Source organism: Mizuhopecten yessoensis, unplaced genomic scaffold (genome assembly GCF_002113885.1).
Source record: "Mizuhopecten yessoensis strain PY_sf001 unplaced genomic scaffold, ASM211388v2 scaffold3007, whole genome shotgun sequence".
Taxonomy (NCBI): Eukaryota; Metazoa; Mollusca; class Bivalvia; order Pectinida; family Pectinidae; genus Mizuhopecten; species Mizuhopecten yessoensis.
Genome location: NW_018404829.1, coordinates 42,112 through 59,018, shown reverse-complemented (window position 1 = coordinate 59,018; position 16,907 = coordinate 42,112). Strand labels below are relative to the sequence as shown.

At 40.6% G+C, this 16,907-nt stretch overlaps 1 protein-coding gene across 1 annotated transcript in view; it reads right to left on the bottom strand.

The window, feature by feature from the left end:
- The window catches only part of LOC110446807 (ammonium transporter Rh type A-like), a 53,273-nt gene extending 39,201 nt beyond the window's left edge, over positions 1-14,072 (bottom strand). Inside the window, exon 1 of the mRNA XM_021492119.1 lies at positions 13,766-14,072. Coding sequence (XP_021347794.1) covers positions 13,766-13,919 — 154 coding nt within the window. The 5' untranslated portion in view covers positions 13,920-14,072. The remainder of the gene's footprint in view (positions 1-13,765) is intronic.
- Between the last annotated feature and the right edge of the window lie 2,835 nt (positions 14,073-16,907).

Genomic DNA, 16,907 nt, shown 5'->3' with positions numbered 1-16,907 from the left:
GACTTAAGTCGCCGAGATAAGTGTGACGTCACACATTACAACGACAACATGTGATTTGGACGCCCAATCAAAAGTTCAAATGTCATGTAGTAACAGAAGAGTAGCAGTTTCCTGTCGTTAGGGAACAGAAAGGTGGTAGAACAGTCCAATGGTTCCATCTGTACATGGGAGTTAATATAACTCTCCTGTCGTTAGTGGACATAAAGGTGGTAGAACAGTCCAATGGTTCCATCTGTACATGTTAATATAACTCCCCTGTGCGTCTGCGCTTACGTGTATTTCTACTAAAATTACATTGTTTTAATTTATACACTACAATGACGTCTCGATGGTAACAGTGTTTGGTATATATGTCGGTTGTATTCTATGTTTTCGAGAGCTTGTGGTAATGTTATTAGGATGAAATTGACGCATTAATGTAAGGTAATATCAAACAATACCAAGCATGAATATTGTGTTACATTCTATATATATGTGTGTGTATAAGTTATTGGAAACATATGTCAATCTTTAAAAAAAAAAAAATTAAATGTGTCATTAAAAAAAATATATGAATCAATTGCACTGATATCCAATTCTAGATAAACATCTTTGAGAACACACGGCATTTTTTGTCAATTTTTAAGTGTGCCTAATGTGTGTGTCGGTTTTATTGCTCGGTAAAAATGAGAAATGAGTTTTACAAGGAGAGCATCAATGTCGTCTGCAAAGGAGCAAATAGCCGGTTGCTGTCTACGGACCTCGGGTATAGTGATGAAGTTGTGAAAACAAACTCACGACAAAAAATATGGGGTATTCTAAAGTTGAAGCAGAATGCAGCTTAAACTTCCCGAATCAAGATATCAATTATCGTATTGTAGGTAGCCTCCGTCGCTAACAGCTGGTCGATCGGATACAGCCAGAATCACAAGAACCAAGTCAGGACTTTCGGGGGAGTACAAGGCTTGATATTTCAAAATGGGATACTACACAGGCTAGTTGTTGGTGATACTGTCAGTAGTCGAAAGTTATAATTTTTTGTTTACAACAAGCGAGTACCAAAGCGTCAACTAAACTGTAATCTGGACTCAGAGTCGGTACCAAGGCAGACTATAAACATAGGAAAGATATACATGGAGACAATTGAAAACATATAAGGATACTAAGACAAGATGCTTCGTTGGATTAAAGCCTTCTGCTTCATCATTGACACCCGTCAAGTTAATACAGGTCGAACCCATGCAATTGTAGCGCGAACTTATATTGTAGGGGAAAGCTAACAAACACAAGACTTGAAACTACAAGGACTTGAATCACATGGAGGGGACACAGCCGACTTGCACCTTACTTAAGTCTGCTTTATCTGTTCTTAATATAGCCTGGTATGTCACGATATAACGGACTGCGATTTTTCTTCAGTTGACTTCAGATTTGTTTCCCGAACTTAATACATAAGTGCATCATGACAGGTGGATATCACTTTCTACTGTACAGGTCCTATATTAGCCTGGATTAACCTCCACACATATCTGAACAAGCCTCTATACATGATATCAGCGACATTTCGATCTTGGTATATATTCTTACGTAAACCAGCCTGGTGTTACACAAGTAGATTTGCCTAAATGTTGAACAACATTTGTAAGTATTTATCATTAAATGCTTGTTATCAGAGAAACGTCGCGCCGCCTATGATCTCAATAGTAAATCTTTGACCTCTGTGTGACTAGAGCCGATTGAACTGAAGAACTTTTCAGGCCTGTTCTAGTAATAGATGATAAAATTGATAAAATCCGATGATAAATGTTGCCCTCTTACAAAGGAAAACAACTGAGACAACTCAATACATACAAAAAATGTTTTAATTAATTATTCTCCACAGTAGTCCCAAATCGAAGTAATGATAGAATAATACAAAAAAAAAAAAAAACGTCTACAATCCAAACGCTACTTGCCAACGACATATTTAAAACGAAATTAAAGAAAGTTGAAGTGTTTCTAGGAGTGTGGAGTAGTTATCCCTAGGGACACCCACGGAAGATAAATCTGTGAAATCTATAAAATCTGTACTTCAAATTTAAAGGCAGTGCATAGTTCAAGACTTCAGTACATGTACGAAACATTCTGAAACACTCCCTGTGATTCTGCGCGATTCCCTGTCATACCAATATGAAGTGAAGCTAATAATACCTGCCGGAGACTACGAGCTTGTGACCCGACCTTGACCCGTCACGTGCGTGGTACATAGTCCTTATCTATAGATACGTCCATTTTCTTAAGGAGAAAATTGTCAAATAGACACACATATTCTTCAAAATCAAACACATAGATTTCTCTTGTTTTTATCTGCAGGGAAAGTATTACTTAAGTTCATTTTAGGAATGAACTCATTAGAAATAAAGTTCATATTTTCTTCTGTGAGATATAACCCTTTTGTTATTTTCACACCTTACAATAGCAGAGTTTATTGCCAATGATAACATCACAATAACCCTGGCGTGGTCTGATTTTGGAGTTCAACGTCTTCACGTTGTTTTGACAGGCTATGGGCTATACCTTTCCGGAACTCCATGTTTTATAAAGAAAACGTAATAAGCAGTGAATTGTTTAATTTTCTGCTGAATTACAGATGCATTTCTTTTCATACTTTGTCACGAGTGAGAAGCACAATGAAACCTGAAAATTGTTTAACCTATGAATGAAATATAAATGTCTTTACCAAGAAACCAAGAACACTTTCTTCGGTATATAGTTTTAGAAAGTTATAATATTTTTCTTAGGATTAAGCCTAAAAACGTTATTTTTGTTCGGGTTCTTTATAAATCACAATTTCATATGACTCGGTTAAACAAGGCAACTCTAAGTCTGGACAATTGAGTGGTTTTGAGGCCTAACACTGATAGTGGTTCTGAGGCCTAACACTGATAGTGGTTCTGAGGCCTAACACTGATAGTGGTTCTGAGGCCTAACACTGATAGTGGTTCTGAGGCCTAACACTGATAGTGGTTCTGAGGCCTAACACTGATAGTGGTTCTGAGGCCTAACACTGATAGTGGTTCTGAGGCCTAACACTGATAGTGGTTCTGAGGCCTAACACTGATAGTGGTTCTGAGGCCTAACACTGATAGTGGTTCTGAGGCCTAACACTGATAGTGGTTCTGAGGCCTAACACTGATAGTGGTTCTATTAGACATCGTTATCGCCAGACCGCGCGCCATACATCAACCGTCTTACCGACATATGCCAGTAAAGTTTGGCCGCAACCAACACAGGTAACTCTGGTACGTTTAATTGATATCATTTCTGATTCTTAAGGTAGTAAGGCGTTAAATGTTCCTGTCTATACTTTTACCACACAGTGACAAGATGTGGAGGGAATGTAACTTGGGACATTGGAAATCAAATAGCCCGCGGTTCAAAGTAGATAATTCGTCTCGTGCGGCACGAGCAGCAGATTGCTGTCAAGTGTACTCGGGTACACGGCGGTTGATGTGACTCGTGTCGGTTCTACCTCAGTGTTTTAAAATATGTTTTCTCTACGGGCGATTTTAAAGTAATGGAGGGAGACCTTTTGGGCTCGAACATTCACGATTCCATTTCCGGGAAAATAAAGGCGGCTATGGCTTGCTAGCTCATAGGAGGAGACATTTTATTTCCAGTAGGCTTTCCGCTTTTGAGGCCAGAGTTTCTTACCTTTCCAAGTATATATGGCGAACCTACAACAGAATATAGCCAGCGTTTCGGATAATCACAAGTTTACAAAAAAATGTTGCGAAATCAATATACAATACAAGTCTAAAATACAGGCAAAATTCAACGAAGTTGGATAAGCTGCGGAATTATGCATCATCAAAATGTCTGGTACCTTAAACCTAATCGACATCGTTATATATGATACATGTGTAAGTCGATATCGTTATATATGATACGTGTGTAAGTCGATATCGTTATATATGATACGTGTGTAAGTCGATATCGTTATATATGATACGTGTGTAAGTCGATATCGTTATATATGATACGTGTGTAAGTCGATATCGTTATATATGATACGTGTGTAAGTCGATATCGTTATATATGATACGTGTGTAAGTCGATATCGTTATATATGATACGTGTGTAAGTCGATATCGTTATATATGGTACGTGTGTAAGTCGATATCGTTATATATGGTACGTGTGTAAGTCGATATCGTTATAGATGATACGTGTGTAAGTCGATATCGTTAGAGATGATACGTGTGTAAGTCTATATCGTTATATATGATACATGTAAGTGTGTAAGTCGATATCGTTATAGATGATAGGTGTGTAAGTCGATATCGTTAGAGATGATACGTGTGTAAGTCGATATCGTTATATATGATAAGTGTGTAAGTCGATATCGTTTTATATGATACATGTGTAAGTCTATATCGTTATATATGATACGTGTGTAAGTCGATATTGTGTGTAAGTCGATATCGTTTTATATGATACGTGTGTAAATCTATATCGTTATATATGATAAGTGTGTACAACGATATTGTTTTATATGATACATGTGTAAGTCGATATCGTTAGTGATGATACGGGTGTAAGTCGACATCGTTATATATGGTACGTGTGTAAGTCGTTATCGTAATAGATGACACGTGTGTAAGCCGGTATCGTTATAGATGATACGTGTGGAAGTCGACATCGTTATAGATGATTCGTGTGTACGTCAATATCGTTAGAGATGATACGTTTGTAAGTCGATATCGTTTTATATGATACGTGTGTACGTCTATATCGTTAGAGATGATACGTGCGTAACTCGATATCGTTATAGGTGACACGTGTGTAAGTCGGTAGCGTTATAGATGATACGTGTGTTAGTCGATATCGTTATAGATGACACGGATACGTGTGTAAGTCTATATTGATATACCTTATACACGCTGATACAAGTTTAATTTAGCCGATACTATTGTAACGTGCGGGCGGTCACCCACCCACCTTCTGACCACGCTCGACGTTACTAAAATATTGAGTGGGTCCCCGGGATATACCTTAGCTGTGTCGCGCGTCACGGGGGATGTTGTTGCCGACATTCCCGTTTATGTAGGTACCTTTACCTATAACTTTTCCTTTTACCAAATTACATGTAAACTATGTAGGTACCTGTACTGATACGTGTGTAAGTCGATATCATTATAGATGATACGTGTGTACGTAGATATCGTTAGAGATGATACGCGTGTAAGTCGACATCGTTATAGCTGATACGTGTTTATAGATGATACGTGTGTACGTCCATATCGTTAGAGATGATACGTTTGTAAGTCGATGTCGTTTTATATTATACGTGTGTAAGTCGATATCATTATAGATGATACGTGTGTACTTCGATATCGTTAGAGATGATACTGGTGTAAGTCGATATCGTTAGTGATGATACGTGTATAAGTCGATATCGTTATATATTATACGTTTGTAAGTCGATATCGTTATACATAAAACGTGTGTAAGTCGATATCGTCATAGATGATACGTGTGTACGTAGATATCGTTAGAGATGATACGTTTGTAAGTCGACATCGTTATTGATGATACGTCTGTAAGTCGATATCGTTTTATATTATACGTGTGTAAGTCGATATCGGTAGAGATGAACCGTGTGTAAGTCAACATCGTTATAGATGATACGTCTGTAAGTCGATATCGTTATAGATTATACGTGTGTACGTCGATATCGCTAGAGATGATACGTGTGTAAGTGTATATCGTTATATATGATACAGGTAAGTGTGTAAGTCGATATCGATATAGATGATAGGTGTGTAAGGCGATATCGTTAGAGATGATGCGTGTGTAAGTCGACATCGTTGTAGATGACACGTGTGTAAGTCGACATCGTATAAATGATACGTGTGTAAGTCTATATCGTTAGTGATGATACGTGTATAAGTCGATATCGTTAGAGATGAACCGGGTGTAAGTCGACATCGTTATAGCTGATACGTGTGTAAGTCTATATTGATATACCTTATACACGCGGATACAAGTTTAATTTAGCCGATACTATTGTAACCTGCGGGCGGTCACCCATCCAACTTCTGACCACGCTCGACGTTACTAAAATATTGAGTGGGTCCCCGGGATATACCTTAGCTGTTTCGCGCGTCACGGGGGATGTTGTTGCCGACATTCCCGTTTATGTAGGTACCTTTACCTATAACTTTTCCTTTTACCAAATTACATGTAAACTATGTAGGAACCTTTACCTTTACCAAATTACATGTAAACTATGTAGGTACCTTTACCTGTACCACATTACATGTAAACTATGTAGGTACCTGTACCAAATTACATGTATCGTTAGTGATGATACGTGTATAAGTCGATATCGTTATATATGATACGTTTGTAAGTCGATGTCGTTTTATATGATACGTGTGTAAATCTATATCGTTATATATGATACAGGTAAGTGTGTAAGTCGATATCGATATAGATGATAGGTGTGTAAGTCGATATCGTTAAATATCATACGTGTGTAAGTCGATATCGATATAGATGATAGGTGTGTAAGTGGATATCGTTAGAGATGATACGCGTGTAAGTCGACATCGTTATAAATGATACGTGTGGAAGTCGATATCGTTATAGATGACATGTGTGTAAGTCGGTATCGTTATAGGTGATACGTGTATAAGTCGGTATCGTTATAGATGATACGTGTGCAAGTCGATATCGTTATAGATGACATGTGTGTAAGTCGACATCGTTATTGATGATACGTCTGTAAGTCGATATCGTTAGAGATGATCCATGTGTAAGTCGATATCGTTATAGGTGATACGTGTGTAAGTCGATATTGTGTGTAAGTCGATATCGTTTTATATTATACGTGTGTAAGTCGATATCGATATAGATGATAGGTGTGTAAGGCGATATCGTTAGAGATGATGCGTGTGTAAGTCTATATCGTTATATATGATAAGTGTGTAAGTCGATATCGATATAGATGATAGGTGTGTAAGTGGATATCGTTAGAGATGATACGGGAGTAAGTCGATATCGTTATAGATTATACGTGTGTGCGTCGATATCGTTAGAGATGACACGTGTGTAAGTCGGAATCGTTATAGATGATACGTGTGGAAGTCGACATCGTTATAGATGATACGTGTGTAAGTCGACATCGTTATTGATGATACGTCTGTAAGTCGATATCGTTATAGATGATACGTGTGTAAGTCGACATCGTTATAGATGACACGTGTGTAAGTCGACATCGTTATAGATGATACGTGTGTAAGTCGGCATCGTTATAGATGATACGTGTGTAAGTCGACATCGTTATAGCTGATACGTGTGTAAGTCGATATTGATATACCTTATACACGCTGATACAAGTTTAATTTAGCCGATACTATTGTAACGTGCGGGCGGTCACCCATCCAACTTCTGACCACGCTCGACGTTACTAAAATATTGAGTGGGTCCCCGGGATATACCTTAGCTGTTTCGCGCGTCACGGGGGATGTTGTTGCCGACATTCCCGTTTATGTAGGTACCTTTACCTATAACTTTTCCTTTTACCAAATTACATGTAAACTATGTAGGTACCTTTACCTGTACCAAATTACATGTAAACTATGTAGGTACCTTTACCTGTACCACATTACATGTAAACTATGTAGGTACCTTTACCTGTACCAAATTACATGTAAACTATGTAGGTACCTGTACCAAATTACATGTAAACTATGTAGGTACCTTTACCTGTACCAAATTACATGTAAACTATGTAGGTACCTTTACCTGTACCAAATTACATGTAAACTATGTAGGTACCTTTACCTGTACCAAATTACATGTAAACTATGTAGGTACCTTTACCTGTACCAAATTACATGTAAACTATGTAGGTACCTTTACCTGTACCAAATTACATGTAAACTATGTAGGTACCTTTACCTGTACCAAATTACATGTAAACTATGTAGGTACCTTTACCTGTACCAAATTACATGTAAACTATGTAGGTACCTTTACCTGTACCACATTACATGTAAACTATGTAGGTACCTTTACCTGTACCAAATTACATGTAAACTATGTAGGTACCTGTACCAAATTACATGTAAACTATGTAGGTACCTTTACCTTTACCAAATTACATGTAAACTATGTAGGTACCTTTACCTGTACCAAATTACATGTAAACTGTGTAGGTATCTGTACCAAATTACATGTAAACTATGTAGGAACCTTTACCTTTACCAAATTACATGTAAACTATGTAGGTACCTGTACCAAATTACATGTAAACTGTGTAGGTATCTGTACCAAATTACATGTAAACTATGTAGGTACCTTTACCTGTACCAAATTACATGTAAACTATGTAGGTACCTTTACCAAATTACATGTAAACTATGTAGGAACCTTTACCTTTACCAAATTACATGTATACTATGTAGATACCTTTATCAAATTACATGTAAACTGTGCCGCGATAGTGAGCGGGGTACAGCCGTTTGTAGACGCTGTACATGTACAATAGTTCAACATGTCTATGTTTTCTTATCCTGTCGGTATCACGTGACCTTATAACCGATACAACAATCTTTGGCGACATCTGGAGGATAGACAATACGTTTGTGTATTTAGACTAAGTCTGTACCCTCATCAAACAAACCGTGTCACATATGTTCATGATTTAAAATCCATTCTACTGTACTGATGTATCTAGATCTGTTTCGTCTCCATGTTTGACGGGACGGGCTCGATGGGACTAGAGTGTATCACGATATCTGTGTCAGAAGTCGAGTACTGACGGACAAGCAGGTTAACGAAGAGAGTACTGACGGACAAGCAGGTTAACGAAGAGAGTACTGACGGAGAAGCAGGTTAACGAAGACGATGGCTACCTGTATCATTATCTCATTGAGAAAGGTTTTACTCTGCAATTTGAACGTTGGCGATTAAAGCCCCGGGTTTTACCAAATTTGAAAAACCCTGGGGTAGAATTTCCCTATCCCACACCCTTGGGAATGAAAGGGTATTTTTCTCTCATTCAAACCATTAGAATAAGCCCAGAAACCGTTTGGACTAGCCACCATTTTGAAAATATAAGTTTTCCCCCTGAGCTTTTTAGACGAAAACAAATTAGCCAGCCGGATTAAGTATATCCCATATTTGCAAACAATGTTTGCGCAGAAACATTAATCACATCTTTCTAACGTGTACGGTGAATATATCGTTAAAGGTTTTAATTTCATATCGTTGCCTTTTCCGCATTGCGACATCGGAGAGTTCCAAATAAGTGATAATTGAGGTTAAACCGACAAATACTTAGACTCCGAGTCTCAGCGAAAATGGAATGGGGCCTCAGTTTTTGGCTATCACAGGAACATTATTTGTAATGTTTAGTGTTTCATGTGAACCGTTAAATTACATAGCACACGAACCGTATATATTAGCTATAAAAGGATGAACAATTAATCGAGGGACACATACAAGACACCGTTCAGGGGGCGAGGTGATGCGCGCGCTAGATCACAGTGAACACTGGGACATTAAGGCACGGGCCTACTGTATATAGTTTATGCTTGTAAGACAGATATTTGTACAAAATGTTGAAAACGTTCTTGTCTAAATCCCGAATTATTTCTGTACAGTGATAAGAATTCCAACTGCTGAAATACATTTATAATTGTATCTATATACCTATTTGCACTTTTGAAATACGTTTTTCAATAAATGACTTTCTTTAGAACAGAAATATAAACCAAGTTTCCTTCGGCTCATGGTCATTTTAGCTGTGATAGTCGTTATAGTTTAATCTTGATTGCCCAACGCCGAGATAACCTATTTTGAGAACAATGTACGTCTCCTAAATAAAGATGATACATTCAACAAAAAACTTTTAAACATTATTCTGTCAGCATTGCAAATCAGTATGAGAAACATAGACGAATACTGTCATTGTATGTATAATGTAATGTTCAAAATTGTGAACTCGAATCGTTGATCAGACGTTCGGCCGGAAGCGTGGTTTACGTATATGTAGTAATCGTTGACCAGACGTTCGGCCGGAAGTGTGGTTTACGTATTTGTAGTAAACGTTGACCAGACGTTCGGCCGGAAGTGTGGTTTACGTATATAATAGTTTATGTGCGACATTGAATTGGATCAAAGATAAAAATAGTGGACAACAGCAGCGATCAAACCCAATTCACACACAGTACCTCTGTTTGTCACATACAGTACATCTGTTTGTCACACACAGTACCTCTGTTTGTAACACACAGTACCTCTGTTTGTAACACACAGTACCTCTGTTTGAAGTGTAGTTAACCTTTTGCTCCAGTGTTTGAGCATCAGTTGAAATTATATAATATACGGTTATGTCATTGAAACATCTGTATCCTGGTAGCTTATATTTGACATTTCTCCAGTGAATGGGTTGACTATTTGACGACTTTGTGTCGGGTCAAAACACATTAAAATAATTACATATAATACCGACATTTATACATGTGCCGATGGGATACGGACGATTTGGTTGTAGTGCGCTACCGCAAAACAAACCAAAATATGAAGTGCTATCATGATTGTTTAAGTGGAACATCTAACCACGCTATGACACTATATAGTGGTGCACTACGACCTGAACGCCTGTATCCATATCGAGATCTGAACGCCTGTGTCCGTATCACGACCTGAGGGCCTGTGTCCGTATCACGACCTGAGGGTCTGTGTCCGTATCACGACCCGAGGGTCTGTGTCCGTATCACGACCTAAGGGTCTGTGTACGTATCACGACCCGAGGGCCTGTGTCCGTATCACGACCTGAGGGTCTGTGTTCGTATCACGACCCGAGGGCCTGTGTCCGTATCACGACCCGGGGGCTGTGTCCGTATCACACGACCCGAGGGCCTGTGTCCGTATCACGACCTGAGGGTCTGTGTCCGTATCACGACCCAAGGGTCTGTGTCCGTATCACGACCTAAGGGTCTGTGTACGTATCACGACCCGAGGGCCTGTGTCCGTATCACGACCTGAGGGTCTGTGTTCGTATCACGACCCGAGGGCCTGTCTCCGTATCACGACCCGGGGGCTGTGTCCGTATCACACGACCCGAGGGCCTGTGTCCGTATCACGACCCGAGGGTCTGTGTCCGTATCACGACCCGAGGGTCTATGTCCGTATCACGACCTGAGGGCCTGTGTCCGTACCACACGACCCGAGGGCATGTGTCCGTATCACGACCTGAGGGCCTGTGTCCTTATCACGACCCGAGTCGAGCGTATGTGTCTCTATCAGTGATTATTGTACGTGGTACCCTGTAAACACACACCATATCAAAAGATGGTTAGTATGGCTGTTTACTTATTTCATAAAACATACATATCTTCATGGTATAAGGAAATCTACAGCTCATTTCACGGACATTCTAACACATTCTGTTTTCTTTGTGGGACCGTCCCTGCAGGTAGGGTGTTAGAATTGTACCTACTGCCCCCATTGCATGATTGTAAGAGGCGACTAAATATGGGATCTATCTTTTTTCTTCTGTCCAAACAACTTTCTTCTTCCTAATGGCTCCCTTAACAATGCCTCACTTTTGGCCTTTAGTTGACCGTTCGCCCCTTTGAGGAAGGCTTTTATATTGTCCCCTGGCCAAGACATACCAGAGTCTGTAAAAATGGTAGTTTCTACTCCTGCTTAACGCTTAGTAATTTAGGAGTGGGACGACTGGTTCGCCCGTTGTCAGTATAATGTGACCGGTCGGGATATTTCAGTGAAGCAGCACTATAAAGTCGGCATCAGTTCCGCGCTATCACAAAGAGACAAACACGAACATATCGCAGCCTCCCAAAACACACACGCATACACTACACGCATGCATCTTGCACACAGGGGAGGTCGTCCTTAAATAACCATAGCTGTTGATAGGACGTTAAACAATACTAAACCAAACCAAACTTTGTGGAACTCGAAGTTCAGGATATATAGTGTAACCAGTACTTAGGGTCACTATTGCCACCCCGACAATTTCGTTTTTCTCCGGGTACTCCGGTTTCCACCTGCAATAAGACTTGCGCGTGCTTAACTCCGAGCCGTCAAGAGTGCGTTATTTTTCATAACTGTTGTAAAATAAATAAAGTTTATATGATATATTTCCAACAGAACAGCACGCGCTACTAGTTTCTGATTCACAAGTATCCCAGCATCTGTGTCCAATCACTTTAATAGTAATTACCACAAGTACTGGACACACCGTATTTGATACAAAATACACGTTGAACCTCAAATGGACATTTGTCAGTTGTGTCTAATGTCAATTCAGAAGCTCTGAGTGTTATATTACCTATTCTGTCTATTATATGATAAATGGTTTCCCCTAACCCCACCCGACGTCTTAAATGTACGCTCGGTTGCCCGCACTGGCGATGATGAATGTTTAAAGTTTGTTTCCCGAAACACATAGAACAATTTCTGAAAAGTATCTGCTTTCACAATGTATGCCACAACCCAGTAGCCTTCTGTTGTACATAACGCTACCCCTGACCTGTTTCTGTATTGCAGTATCGCCCAGGTGTACAACTATATGCAACATTGACACGTCTGTAACCTCTCAAAGATGTGCATCCCATTCTCAATATGGTCATAGGTCTGTGGTGATGCCAAATGATCACAAAACTGTTGACCAAAGCCCTAGAACAGTAACTCGGACATCTGTTGCGGTTTTATTAGAGACGTTTGACAAAGCAAAATCGAAGATATCATCCGTCCAGCTCATGGTCAGCTTTCTCACTGCCACAAGGCTCAATGACGTATCATACATTACTAATTAGAGTTTTATCTAACCTTTGTGAAGATAAATAAAAGAAAACTTTCCTTGATTTGAACATATGTTCAACTATGTGTAACTGAGACTCAAAAAAATAGGATAGTGAGACCGATTTGTGTTTCTCGATAAAAATGTATTGATACATTTTTGTTGCTGTTAATTTACAAATCTAGAACATAACTGGATGATTAATGACAACCAAGTCGACTTATAAATACGACCAAGTCGAAATATAATTACAACCAAGTCGAAATATAATTACAACCAAGTCGACATAAAAATGCAACCAAGTCGACATATAATTACAACCAAGTCGACATTTAAATACAACCAAGTCGACATATAATTACAACCAAGTCGACATATAATAACAACCAAGTCGACATATAATTACAACCAAGTCGACATATAAATACAACCAAGTCGACATATAATAACAACCAAGTCGACATATAATTACAACCAAGTCGACATAAAAATGCAACCAAGTCGACATATATCCTATATTTATAAAATTAGTACAAACAGACGGATATAAATTCGGTGTTTACCAGTTTCACTTTAATCATGTAAGTGTATGGCGACAACCTTGTTCCATCTTTATACTATCATGGTATACTATCTGAACTGTCTCTATTGATGCTAGAAACTTCACTTTATGCAGGTGTTGCTGTATTTTTTGATTTAGGAGAGAAACATCGATCTGTTTAACAAGACCGACACATCTGCTCCGTCACATGAATCTGTGCCTACCTCTGTAAGGTTTAATACTAACTGGAAACTTATTGATTTCAACTACCGATAAAGCATGAAACAGACGGACTGAGTTTATAATGTGCTAAATTGAAAATGAAGAAAAGAAAACACCCTTTAGAACTATATTTAAGCCGTGTTATAAAAGCATTGGTGATTCGGATTAGATTTTTTTAATGTAGATTAAAAGTAAACGCTTACTTGGATACATGCCGATCGTACTTTCCGCACTCTTATCTTCTCGTCTGGGTTTCGCTGCCGGGTCATAGTCTGCGAACACTCCAAATACTATAATAAATATCACTTGAATAATACACATACAAATCGTAAACTTTCCCCTCCGTGCGAACGACATGTTGCCTGAGTGTAAAGTATGCACACCTTGGAACAATAATACTATAACCTTGTCATACACAGTCCGACCATAAACACAACATTATATACTGCAATTGATGGGCGTCACCTGCCGCCAACCAATCAGAATGCGTCTCTGAGACACACCTTGGCCGATAGCTTACCGAGCCTTATCTCTCTGCTGTGACATGGAGCTAATCAGTGTTGAACACGGGAGCTACTCGGGCATGTTTCGAAATTATCAATACCTTCATAATGTGACGTGTTTGTTTTATGCTATCATTCCAATGAACCTGTCTTGTAAAGGTTTCATAACAAACCCGACTCGCCGTGCTACATGTGTACATGTTGTTTAGACAGTACAACAACATATTGATATTAAACCTATGCTGTGTTATTATAAAAATATGACGCGGTATGTCAACCAAACACAGCCCCTGTGTAGCGCTTCCCCAATGACAGACCGCGGCATGTTACTTTGTTTTTGTATATATCACTGTCACAGAAACCTTGACAGAGAATGACTTGGATAAATGCTATGCAGTAACGATTGCAGGAAGCTAATTGGTAAGTAGTTAGGACGACGTCGACTGGTGAGTAGTTAGGACGACGTCGATTGGTAAGTATTTAGGCCGACCTCGATTGGTAAGCATGCAGTAAGGACGACGTCGATTGGTAAGTAGTTAGGACGACGCCGATTGATAAGTAGTTAGACGACGTCATTCGGTAAGAAGCTTAGAAGACGTCGATTGGTGAGTAGTTGGGTCGACGTCGACTGGTGAGTAGTTGGGACGACGTCAATTGGTGAGTAGTTAGGACGACGTCGACTGGTGAGTAGTTGGGACGACGTCGATTGGTGAGTAGTTTGGACGACGTTGTTTGGTGAGTAGTTGGGACGACGTCGACTGGTGAGTAGTTGGGACGACGTCGATTGGTGAGTAGTTGGGACGACGTCGATTGGTGAGTAGTTGGGACGATGTCGATTGGTGAGTAGTTGGGTCGACATCGATTGGTGAGTAGTTGGGACGACGTCGTTTGGTAAGAAGCTTAGACGACGTCGACTGGTGAGTAGTTGGGACGACGTCGACTGGTGAGTAGTTGGGACGACGTCGATTGGTGAGTAGTTTGGACGACGTTGTTTGGTGAGTAGTTGGGACGACGTCGACTGGTGAGTGGTTGGGACGACGTCGATTGGTGAGTAGTTGGGACGACGTCGATTGTTGAGTAGTTAGGACGACAACGATTGGTGAGTAGTTGGGACGACGTCGACTGGTGAGTAGTTGGGACGACGTCGATTCGTGAGTAGTTAGGACGACGTCGATTGGTAAGTATTTAGGCCGACCTCGATTGGTAAGCATGCAGTAAGGACGACGTCGATTGGTAAGTATTTAGGCCGACCTCGATTGGTAAGCATGCAGTAAGGACGACGTCGATTGGTTAGTAGTTAGGACGACGCCGATTGATAAGTAGTTATTGGTGAGTAGTTGGGTCAACGTCGACTGGTGAGTAGTTGGGTCGACGTCGTTTGGTGAGTTGTTGGGGCGACGTCGATTGGTGTGTAGTTGGGACGACGTCGATTGGGGGGTAGTTAGACGACGTCGTTCGGTAAGGAGCTTAGACGACGTCGTTTGGTGGGTAGTTGGGACGACGTCGACTGGTAAGTAGTTGGGTCGACGTCGATTGGTGAGTTGTTAGGACGACGTCGATTGGTGAGGAGTTAGACGACGTCGTTCGGTAAGTAGCTTAGACGAGGTCGTTTGGTGAGTAGTTGGGACGACGTAGACTGGTGAGTAGTTGGGACGACGGCGATTGGTGAGTAGTTGGGACGACTGCGTCTGGTGAGTAGTTGGGACGACGTCGAATTGTGAGAAGTTGGGACGACGTCGACTGGTGGGTAGTTGGGACGACGTCGACTGGTAAGTAGTTGGGTCGACGTCGATTGGTGAATAGTTGGGACGACGTCGTTCGGTAAGTAGCTTAGACGAGGTCGTTTGGTGAGTAGTTGGGACGGCGTCGACTGGTAAGTAGTTGGGACGACGTCGACTGGGGGGTAGTTGGGACGACGTCGGTTGGTAAGAAGCTTAGACGACGTCGATTGGTGAGTAGCTTAGACGACGTCGTTTGGTGAGTAATTGGGACGACGTCGAGTGGTGAGTAGTTGGGTTGTCATCGATTGGTGAGTAGTTGGGACGTCGTCGATTGTTGAGTAGTTAGGACGACAACTATTGGTGAGTAGTTGGGACGACGCCGATTGGTGAGCAGTTGGGACGACGTCGATTGGTGAGTAGTTGGGACGACGTCGACTTGTGAGTAGTTGGGACGACGTCGATTGGTGAGTAGTTGGGACGACGTCGATTGGTGAGTAGTTGGGACGACGTCGATTGGTGAGTAGTTGGGTCGACGTCGATTGGTGAGTTGTTAGGACGACGTCGATTCGTGAGTAGTTAGGACGACGTCGTTTGGTAAGTAGTTTGGACGATGTTGTTTGGTGAGTAGTTAGGACGACGTCGATTGGTGAGTAGTTAGGACGACGTCGCTTGGTGAGTAGTTGGGACGACGTCGATTGGTGAGTAGTTAGGACGATGTTGATTGGTGAGTAGTTAGACAACGTCGTTCGGTAAGTAGCTTAGACGACGTCGTTTGGTGAGTAATTGGGACGACGTCGATTGGTGAGTAGTTAGGACGACGCCGAATGATAAGTAGTTACAATGTGTGACGACATCAATGTCTCAGCCAATCAAACCTCTGTCATTTTAAATTCTTTGATCTCAGAGTCCCTCATTGTAGGTTGGGATACTCTATGTAGGTAAAAGGTAGTTATGACGACGTCGATTGGTAAGTATTAAGGACGACGTCGATTGGTGAGTAGTTTGGACGACAACGATTGGTAAGTAGTAAGGACGACATGCATTTGAAAGTAGTTATGACGACGATCATATGTGTGTAGTTAGGACGACGTCGATTGGTAAGTATTTAGGCCGACCTCGAT